At 47.0% G+C, this 11,627-nt stretch overlaps 1 protein-coding gene across 1 annotated transcript; it reads right to left on the minus strand.

Moving 5' to 3' along the window:
- Positions 1-1,561: 1,561 nt before the first annotated feature.
- Positions 1,562-5,039, minus strand: LOC123133341 (uncharacterized). The gene is made up of 2 exons (XM_044552833.1): positions 3,848-5,039; positions 1,562-1,918 (listed from the first exon to the last, which is right to left on the minus strand). Exons 1-2 carry the CDS (start codon positions 4,998-5,000, stop codon positions 1,854-1,856), a joined length of 1,218 nt encoding a protein of 405 aa, XP_044408768.1. The 5' UTR covers positions 5,001-5,039; the 3' UTR covers positions 1,562-1,853.
- Between the last annotated feature and the right edge of the window lie 6,588 nt (positions 5,040-11,627).

Consider the following 11,627-nt stretch of genomic DNA (forward strand, 5'->3'; position numbering starts at 1 on the left):
GTTTGTATTGTTCTTCACAAAGTAATGATATAGTTGGTACATGCATCAGTCGGTGTTATTGGTATAATTGCTATAGGCAGAAGAAGTATGTCAATCAGTATCCTTGCACCAACAAACTCTTGGTTTACCACATGCCGATTGTTTACATTTTACCAGAAAGCCACATCACAAAAATGCGAACATGTGATTAGTTAAGAGCTTTCTTTTAGCCCTCAACTACGTTCCAAGTTTAAATTTGATCTAGAATTTCTGAAATGCAAACTGACAAACTAGGCCTTAAATTTTTGAAATCTCATAGATTTGGTCTGACAACCCGTTCATAGAGATTTGACCTACAATGTGGCAGTTATTTCGCTTGGCCAACTAAGTCTGCTAAAAATGGAAATACTTAAAAGTAATGTAGACATACCTAATTGAATATCCATATTAATATTTTTAATAAAAAAATTACAATTTATTTTAAATAAGGAAAAAAAGAGTTATACAAAACATGGGGATTTTAGGAATGGGGAAAAACCTGATATTTTAGATAAATGAAAATAATAATCAGAAGTATTCTTGAAAAAACAGGTGTGTGCCGTATATCTTCCATCGATGGTGTGAATGCCTGAACTGCTTGGCATACGATTGATTTGTATCAATTCCTGGTGCATCCTATTCCCGTGGATCAGTATGTATATACAATCCAGTGCCACTTAATGTTTGTCACAATCGCATCCCGATCAAGCCTGGCTCCCATTCTCCGTATCTTCAGTGATATTCGACCATTTCGTAGTGCCTGTGTTGACACTGGAAAAGCTAAAGTATTAGGGGAACCACGGGGCGATAGCCACTGGCATATATAGACACACGGTTCAACCACTCTGGTCTCATAGACTTGAATGTATTACCGATCATCTGGGGTGTTTTTTTTTCTATCTTGTGATATATCTCCTAGCTTTACTACCAGAGATATTGAGCTTCTTTACACTGGCGGAGGCCGAGTATAGTAAATACCCCACACTTTCATTTGTAGTAGCCCAAGTATCCAACCGAATTTCTTGTCATCACTCCTTCCCAAGAAAATGAAGGAGACATATGCACTCAATTTGCTTGAACTCAGCGAGGTTGACTTCTCCAAGAATCAATCAACTCAAGGTGCCTCGATCGTTTAAATACAGAGGAGAGAGGACATACGTTGAAATACGTTGGGCTTCTAAACAACCTTGGCTCAAATAAATACATTTGAAAAACAGATTGGCGGAGCACAAGCAGAACTAATGTATCTTCAGTAAAATCTAAAAACTAGTAAAAATAACTCAAAAAATTCTGAAGTTTGTGGCTTCGATTATGATCAAATGTTTTAGGTTCTTGCAAAATTTAGTGGCCAAACGATGTCTGAGGAGATCCATACAAACAATAACACAATTAGTGCTCAACCATTTGTGCACTATTGAACAGAATTTTTGTTTTGCTTGCATGGAGCTCATCGGATGTTACTTGGCCACCATTTTTTTGACAAAGCAGAAACAAAACTGAAGGTGACTTCTCTGTGTAAACAAAGAGCAGTAAAGAGAGATCATTGCTGCTCCCTAATTTGCAAATAACTGTCATCCCAATGGCTCACAATAGTAGCTATAGTGATGGGTAGACATATATACAGCAAGATCAGAAGCTCTCTGACTTCTTACATAGTCTAATTAACCAACTGATTATGCCATAAATTACAGGTCATTACTGCTGTTGCTACCTTATCTGACAGACGCACAATCTGTGATCAACTGTCCAATCATGGCACAACGTTAATCAGAACCATCTCCAGTCCTTGATACGTCGCCAGGACTTCCAAAATTCCCCTCGTCAACAGTGCTCTCTTACTGAGGGCTATCTATGGGCTCTTCTTCAACTTGAGGCGTCCCCACACCTTGTTCCTGAGCACCTGACCAATATATGCATAATCGGATCATAAATAATCAGCAGCTTGAGATCAAAACAATCAATAGATCTTGCTGTTGGGCAACACTTAATCGATTGCTTACTAAAAAAACATAGGGGGAGAGACCCCTCCCTCCCCGTACCCCCCGCGCCGCCCCCCTGAGCGGGGCGACCGGGGCGGCCCTCCCTCCCCTCGCCGCCCAGCCCCCTCCTCCCACCCCTCCTCCCGCCGCTTCCGCCGGCTGGCGTTGCCCGCGCAGCGCCGTGGCGAGGCCGGCGGTGGCGGCCCTCTTCCTCTTCCCCTCGTGGTTCCTCGGCTCGGGCGGCGGTTTCCGGCGATGGTGCACCTCGGCGGGCGGTGCTCCGATGTAGATCGGGCGCAGATGCGGCGGCGGCGGCGCTGTTCTTTGGCGGCGGTGGCGGCTGACGGCGTGGGTCGGCCGGCGGAGCCCTGCAGGCCCAGATCTGGGCCCTTTTGGGTCCGATCTGGGTCAGGGCGGGCTGGTCTGGCCTCCGGTGGGTCTCCTCCGGCTGGGCTGTCGGGATGCGGTCGTTGGGATCGGCGGCTCCGCGCTGCGTCGGCTGCAACGCGGCGGCAGGAGCTTAACGGGCCCGTTCTGGGCCCGGCTGGGCAGGGGGTCCGGCGTGCTCCCGCGCCTGCGTCCGGTCTGCTACTGCTTGTGCCAGTGGAGGTTGTCCCCTCCCACGTGGCTGTCGTGCTCCCGGTCCCTATCGATGGTGGTCTCGTTTGGTTCGGCCGGCCTCGCAGTGTCTTCGATGGAGAGGCAACGGTGGTGTCCTCGTGATTGTGGTGGCGCAGGGTGGTGGGCGGTTGGCGTGGTGGAGCCGCCGGTTGGTCCGGGGTTGTGGGTTTGAGGGGTAGGGCGAAATCCCTCTTGGGTCTGCCCGGCACCGGCGCGGTGACGCCTGCGGGCACCATCAACCTTCTTGAAGGGCGTCGGGAGTACCTCTCCCCCGCTTCCCTCCGTGTACCGGGAGAAATCCTAGGATTCGTCCGGGCAGCAGCGTCGTCGTCGTCGCAGTCCTTCTTGAAGGTGTTGCTTGGTTCGCGGCGACTCGATGGCATTGGAGCGTGGTGGATATCTCCGGTGGGCGCAACGGTTGCGGGATGCTTCAGCTTTCGTTCATCTGGTGCTGCCGGCATTTCTTTCTTTTGCTTTTTTCTTGTTTTTCTTTTGGGCATGGTTGTGATGTTTGCCCCAGCGTCGAACTTCTGGTTGTATCGGGTGGTTGCTATATTAATATAGCGGGGCGCAAGCCTATTTCGGTAAAAAAACACAGGGAAGAAGCACAAAGTGCCAGCGACTAAAAGAAAACAGACACACAATACATAGAGATTGGAGTGTCAACCTTCGGAACCAAGCCATGGAGTAGTTAGAATATTAACTTCAATGGAATTTGACATATATAACAACAAATCATCGCTTTATGGTATTTCTCATTGCCATTTCCAATACAAGTTGGAATACATTGCCAGAAAAGTCATGTAAACATATAGAGATAAATGACATAAATCATAAAGGTGCACAAGATAAGTCTGGGATAAGGTGAAACGAACAAAAGGTGAACTGTGGTGGCAGTGTTCTTTGAAGTTCTATGATTTCTGCTTTAGATTGGCCATGGAAACAAAAATATTTGTCGCAGTCTAGTGTTTCTTATGATTTTAATATGCTTCCAAGATGCTAGTCGTACATACCGTCCACTAACCTTAGAGTAGCATTACAACGTACTAACGAATACATCAAAATTGTGTTCCTGAGCTTTATTTGCATAGTCACAACAGAGAAGAGGTGACAACTACTAAACTGTGTAAACTAGAATTATTGATTACAGTAGTGAACTTTAGAGCAACAAACGACCCATGTGATGACATTAAGGGAAGGTAATAACTAGGATGCAACAGAAAGGTTACCACTTGATACTATTGGAGTCGACAAGAATGGTGGAAAGTTGTTATATGCCCGTGGGTAAAGAATGCCAAATTTGGAGCCGAACACCTTCTCAAGCTGGAATGTCTTGACGTCCATTGAGAAAAGGCGGGCATCAAGCGATGGGCTTCCGCGATGGTATAGGAACAACTGCCTCCCTGTTGAACCCACATCTAAAGAGTAGTGAGAAGAATCCAGTGAGACTGTCTTCTGCAATTGCCAGTGGCTTGAACTTCCACCGTTGTTGCTCTTAACAAAATAACTGAGGTCAGATGTCTTATGTGGTAGCACAAACATCCCAATGATGCCCTCCCCTGCCCCCACAATGGCTACATGCACATAAGAAGAACCTGTTTTAGCTTTGGGTGGGAGGTCTACGAGTGAGAACTCCATCCTCCGGGTGTCAAACACCTGTAACTTCTGACTGCTCTCTGTCAACCCATACAAGCAGCCATACGCAGACTGAAGCCAGTATGAGCAAGGCGATCGCACTGTTGATGGAGTAGCTTGCCATTTTCCGGTGGTGGAAGAGAAGACGAAGGCCGTCTGCTTATGTTGGTCGAATGCCACATATATCACACTGAAAAATGTTTCATCGGAATCTTCCTCATTGCCGCCCACGAGGAAGATCTGTGAGTTGTCCGCTGAAGGAACCCAGTCGTCAATGAATTCAGGAATTGGTGGAAGCAGGAGGTGGCGCCGGTGCAAGGGATCGCACACCACAAGCTCTGTGAAGTCGCCGCGCCTGTAGAGGAGGACGCGGCCGTCGCAGACGTCCAGCATGGTCCAGTCACTGGCTGGGGCAGGGAGGAAGGATAAGCTGAAGTCAGCGAAGGCTTTTGTTGCAGAAGTGGAGGGGTGAGGCGGGTCAGCAGGGTGGAAGACTCGGTTAAGATCGAGGAAGCCGAGGAGGGGCGCGGCGTGGATCTTGCGGTACAGCCGGGGGAAGGAGCGGTCGGCGACGACGCGGCGAAAGGTGACGCAGGCCGCAGAGGCGTGGGCGAGGTCGGCTTGGGTGGGCAGGCGAACGAAGATTTCAGCCAGGAGCTCGTCCGGGATCGGCAGCGAGGCCATCTCCTGGGGACAGGAATGGTGGCGGCGCTCGAGGAGGGCAATCTCCGTGGCGTTGCCGCCCATCCCGCCGCTGTTGAGATACCCTAGTCTGTACGGGAGGGATTTCAGGGAAAAGGCCGGGCGAACGCTTATGACTGGGATTTGGACTTTTTTAAGGGCCTTTTGAAGCTGTACGAGATCTGGCATCGGTGTGCCTGTGTGTCCCAAATGGCCCAACGTGTCCTGAAAACAGAGGCTTAGACCTGGCCCATTTGGTAACATGACTTGAGTATTTCGTTTTCTTCTCCTTTTTTTTTTGGGAAAAAGCAAAGCAAAGTAGCGCATGAAACTTTTCTCAAAAACAAAAAAAGTAGCGCCTCAAACTCACTAATGGTGCATATGCTTAGGGGTTCTCTACCATCTATCATTGTTGGATGATGTGACTCGTTAATTCATCATATCTATTGTAAAAATAAAGTGTTCTCAAATGAAATGACAAGTAGGAGATTTGCCGCTAAAATCAAATAGGCACTACTGGAATTTTCCTATATGCCGGGTGTCGGGGTCTTCGTCGAGAGCCAAAACACGGGCATTCAGCTAACTAAGAGACGCCGAGAGCTACACTCGGCAAACCTGTCTTCACGGCAACTAACTTCCGTTGTCGTCATGGTCTCACGGCGAACAAGCACCGCACGACAAACGGTGTAGTCGCCGAGAGCCACACATGGCAAAGGGGGGCCACCAGGCCTACTAGTTTGGAACTAACGGCGACCTCACTTGGGGTGGCCTATACCGAGAGTGGCTCTCGGCAATTATCAGTAAAAACATTTTCTCCACCTGACATGTGGTCCCACTGGTCACGTTTATCAGTAAAATTTATATATTGTTTCCTAAATATTTGAAAAGAATAATATCGCGATATTTTGCCAAGAGCTCCTCTCGGCAATTCTGGACATACGACTATTGGCTCAACCCTTCGGAACTGAGCAGTGGGACTAGATGTCCCACATGGCAGCTGACCTTTTACCGAGGGTCACAGCCCTCGGAAAAGAGTCGCACCACTGTAGTAGTGAAGTGAAGTACTGCTCAGCTGACTTCTTTTTTCCAGAGCAGCACTTGGAAAAGGTGTGGCACAACATTAGTTTCAGTTCTCAGACGACCCCTTTCCCAAGTGCTGCTCTCGGTAGCCTGTCTGTTTCCGAGTGTTGCCCTCGGAAATGTGTCCCATTTGCTTCTGTTTCTAAGCTCTTTCTTGTCTGATCCCTGCAACTGAAAATGACTACAGTGCAATATCGGTATATATATCAGTGCAAAAATGGTATCATAACAAATGAATGTGGGAGCTCGTAGCTCCCTAGTAATTCGTCGAGTAACACAACACACACATAGGCATAATTTGAAGTTGTCCACATATATAGGCGAATGTTTCATACTAGTACACATCACACACAAGTTCACAAATTCATACATATTGTTAACTTATGGACGTTCACTACTTGCAAAACACGTGCATGTCACATAGAAGGTCACAAGTTCATAGATCATCTTGAGGAGTAGGAGGGGCCACCGGGTTAAGATTCCGGAGGAGGAGGAGGGGCATCACTTCCACTGCTTCGAGATTGCATAAGAACCTATCAGAGTAGAGTCGCGTGAGGGTGGTTCGTCTCTATATAATGAATATTCATATCTAGTTTAGAGCATGTTCTACTTGTAGTTGATTCTCGAGCAGCTTCAACCTGTCGTTCATGTCTGCTCGCTCCTTATTTTTGCTCTCCTGCTCAGCCAGCCGCCTTTGCTCCTATTCAGAAGCCTGTTGGTCCATGATATCTTGTAATATGGCATTAGGCTAGTATAGGTTGGAACGGTGCTATTTCAAGGCATGGACATGAATGAAAGGTTAGGATGCTAACCTTGAGGCGCTTTATCTCACATGACGCAGCGGTTGGGCGACTTCGTATGGATGGAGTTGAGCTGGTGATCGATGCGCGTATCTCATGTAGCTTGCGGTGCGAGGAGGTCGTGATCGCCCCGTTGCAAACGAGGTGGCGGCCATGGCCCTTCCCCTGGCCAACAATGATGAGAAGCTCTAGCACAAGGGGCTTGGACATAGGTTCGACGTCCTCCCTGTGCACCTCTTTGGAAGACCTCTTTGAAGGTCTTGTACTTCTCCTGCACCGACAAGCTGCAGAACTCGGCGCCATCCTTCCCCTTGTGGCCTTCTTTCCAGGCATCCAGGATGTGGACCGGGTGACCAACCGTTGCCTCCTGCAAAATTAACCATCAAGTTTAATGAACCAAGATGCACCGTGCGAAAAAGTTAACATCTTAATCCACATACCATGTGTTGCTTGAGAGCGGTTCGGTTCTGGCTCCCCTGGACATGAGCCGGACCTGGCATTTTGGCGATCATTTCCCTTCTACACATGTTGCGCCTGCCATGCCGGGTCACACCACATGTCGACCAAGGCCTTGATAACCCACAAGTACAGGGGATCAATTGTAGCCTCTTTCGATAAGTAAGAGTGTCGAACCCAACGAGGAGCTAAAGGTAGAACAAATATTCCCTCAAGTTCTATCGACCACCGATACAACTCTAAGCACAAACGTTCGCTTTACCTAGAACAAGTATGAAACTATAAGTACTTTGTAGGTGTGATAGGATAGGTTTGCAAGAATATAAAGAGCATGTAAATAAAAACTAGGGTCTGTTTAGATAAAGATGTGACAAAGTTAGTATAACAAGTGTAGAAAAGTGGTGGTAGGAGTTGTGAAATTGTCCCTAAGCAATTGACTACTTTACTAGACCGATAGCAAGTTTTATGTGGGAGAGGCCACTGCTAGCATGTCATCCCTGACTTGGAATTCTATGCACTTATGATCGGAACTATTAGCAAGCATCCGCAACTACTAACGTTCATTAAGGTAAATCCCAACCATAGCATTAAGATATATTGGTCCCCCTTCAATCCCGTATGCATCAATTTCTATGCTAGGTTGAAAATTCGGTCACTCTTGCCCTCCAATACATAGTCCTATCAACATACAACTAACCCTATGGTGTGATCCACGCGCGCGCTCATATGATGGGCACCAAAGGACATCAACATAACCACAAGCAAATTAAACCAATCATAGCAATTCACCAATTACCGATAGGACAACGAAAATCTACTCAGACATCATAGGATGGCAACACATCATTGGATAATAATATGAAGCATAAAGCACCATGTTCAAGTAGAGGGTACAGCGGGTTGCGGGAGAATGGACCGCTGTAGATAGATTGGGGAAGGTGATGGAAATGTTGGTGAAGATAACGGAGGTGTTGGTGTAGATCACGGTGATGATGATGGCCCCGGCGGCGTTCCGGCGCCACCGGGAGAGAGGGGGAGAGAGCCCCCCTTCTTCTTCTTCTTCCTTTACCTTCTCCCTAGATGGGAGAAGGGTTTCCCCTCTAGTCCATGGTCTCCATGGCGTGGGAGGGGCGAGAGCCCCTCCGAGATTAGATTTGTCTCTCTGTCTCTCTCTGTTTATTCTTTTCTGGTTATGCCCTTTCACCCTTTCTTATATTCTCGGAGATCCGTAACTCTGATGGAATTGAAACTTTCAACGTGATTTGTTTACGGATATTAGCTTTCTTGCGGCGAAAGAAGGGCAACAACCGCCTTATGGGGTGTCCACGAGGGTCAGGGGTGCGCCCACCCCCTTGGGCGTGCCCCCTGCCTCATGGGCCCCTCGAGCATCGTCTCGCATTGATTCCACTTCCCAAAATTCATAAATATTCCAAAAAAATCTCCGTCCGTTTTTATCCCGTTTGGACTCCGTTTGATATGGGTTTTCTGCGAAACAAAAAACAAGTCTACAAACAGGAACTGGCACTGGGCACTGGATCAATATGTTAGTCCCAAAAATAGTAGAAAAAGTTGCCAAAAGTCTATGAGGGTTGAATAATATTGGAATGGAACAATCAAAAATTATAGATACGACAGAGACGTATCAGCCACCGCCGCCATCCATCTCCAGCAGGACAGCCCACCCTGTCGGGCCATGGAGCACCGGCCAATGCCGAACAAATTAGGGGCGCCGACCTAACTACTGCCAACAGATGCACTGCAAGAGGCACCCTAGCCACCTTAGGGAGATCACATTGCGAGCCACATGACCGGGTGCCTTTGGCGCCTGGCCCGCCACCAATGGGGCCCTCGCCGGCGGCGGCAGCGGTAGGAGATCACATGAATGGGAGGCTGGCGGTGCCTAGGTCACACATGGGAGGCGACGCGGGGGGGGGGGGGGGCATGGGGGGGGGGGGGGGGGGGGGGGGGTACCAGCAACAAAATATAATTATGCCCAGGGTATGGCAAGGCTTATCTAAAAGAATGGTAGTATATGGAAGGGTCCAGCTACCAATACATGCATGCTTTTAGTTCAGCATATTCTACACAAGCGTATGTTGAATAAAGTTATCGATCATGCTTGTTTGCTACCGTACTGCCAAAAATAAAATCGTATTTTCTACTGTAGCCTACCATGCATCTCCAAGCATAGAAATGTTGGATTTTTTATTCTTCGAAAAGGGGATAACTCGGGACTCTGCATCACACGATGCACACAACAAAGAAAAGAGACATTTACATATATGCCCCTAACTCGAACTCACTACTCAAATTTAACAATAATTTGAAAGTGTGCAAAAATTTGCCCCTAAAAACAATTTAGGTTGCCAGAATGCCCTTTCATCTAGACCGACACTCTAAAAATTCATCACAAATTCATATGAAATCAGAAGAAGGCAAAACAAGATATCAAAATATTCATAAAAACATCACCTATATGCGCATGTCATTGACGTTCATGACAAAAGCAAACTATTTAGGGTTAATGCAAATAAATACACATGTAGGAGATGAATGTAAATTACATGCGCGTATAGCTGATATTTTTACCCAAATGATAACGCCCATACGTGTTGGCATATTTGCACGTCGCCCACACGCCTTGATCCGTCTTAATTCTTTTGTGCACGAATCCTAAAGTAATCCGAGTGCCACGTAGGCATAGCGTGTTGTGTGCGGTAGAGCGCTCTCACACACGACCCGCTGCGCGCGGTTGCCAGCTGCGCCGTATGGGTGAACCTGTTCCCGCCAACACGGTCACCAACCAGTCCACGCGCGTGTGGATGAACTACTCCTCGCCCAAACCACTCTCGTACGGTGATAGATGGCAACTGCAGTTGCGCGTATGCGGCAACTAGGTAAACACACATGGCAACAATGATTCGTTGATAGACGACAACTGCAGTTGCATGCACATGACAACTTGGTAAACACACACGGCAACTATTGTTTGATCACATGTGGCAAGCAGTTAATCGCACACGGCAACTATGGTTTGATTGCATGCAACAACTACCATGAATTAGATATGGCAATTATAGTTAACCAAAACAGAGAGAGTTCCCATGCTTTTACAACTATATTTGCCATCTCGGATGGCAACTAAAGCTTCATCTCGAGGGTAACTAACATAGCTGCGCCAGGATGTATGGGAATTTTTCGTTCGTGCCACACGCGCGGGGTGGGATTAGTAGTACTTGTTGGGTGTGTGGCACGAAGTAGCTGCGCCCACACATGGGGGCAGTTCTAATGTTCGGCCATACATGACCCGTGTGGGGTGCCTCCTACATAAGCCACACACGGTGCGTGGGCGGATGTCTTGTATGCCACACGTGCGGGCGTTATCAGCGTCCTATTTTTATGCATAATTAGGTGCCTTATTTGCATTTTCTGAATTCATAAGAATTTTTTATGAATTTTCAAATTTTTGGTCAAACAACTTTGATCAGATGGAAGGGCATTCTCGCGACCTAAAATTATTTTTAGGAGACAACTGAAGTATAAAAAAGTTAGAAGTAATTCTGAGAGTGGGCACAAATTAGGGGTATAAATGTAAATGTCCCAACATTTTTTTTTCTGCATATGCATGCCTAGGAAAAATATATCGGCTAAGTCTTTCCCCACATCAATCAGCATCCAACATACAACAGTAGTACTCGTACTATCACCACGATGGCTACCGTTGTCCTCAAGGAGCATGTGTAATGTGAAAAATGATATCATCTTCTTTTTTTGCGAGATCAAAAGGGTTTTACTCCATCATGGTAGAGCTACAATCCTTGGGCAAGAGATCCTTAATACATGGGGCCCCTCTGCCGAGCCACACAACCATAGCTCGCACAAAGAAAGTGTACCTTGTCGGACAATCTGCAACACTATTATGTGACGTATGAAGTCTCTGCGGAACAAAACCCTATCATTCATTAGAGCCTTAATTTCAGCCACTAACTGACCATACACCGAACGATATAAACTTAAATTTGAAAAAAAAGATAAGGCAGTTGAAGAATTTGACTGAACCAACACCGGAACCTCTGTATGCTGTGTAGCAAGCGCCATACCAATCATCAGCACATGTATCTCAATCTCTAGAGCTTCACTGCAATTAAATATAAAGAGCACATAAATAAAAAATAAGGGCTGTTTAGATAAAGACGCAATAAAGTTAGTATAACGAGTGCGGAAAAGTGGTGGTAGGAGTTGTGAAATTGTCCCTAAGCAATTTACTACTTTACTAGACCGATAGCAAGTTTTATATGGGAGAGGCCACTGCTAGCATGTCATCCCTGACTTGGAATTCTATGCACTTATGATCGGA

Source organism: Triticum aestivum, chromosome 6B (genome assembly GCF_018294505.1).
Source record: "Triticum aestivum cultivar Chinese Spring chromosome 6B, IWGSC CS RefSeq v2.1, whole genome shotgun sequence".
Classification (NCBI taxonomy): domain Eukaryota; kingdom Viridiplantae; phylum Streptophyta; class Magnoliopsida; order Poales; family Poaceae; genus Triticum; species Triticum aestivum.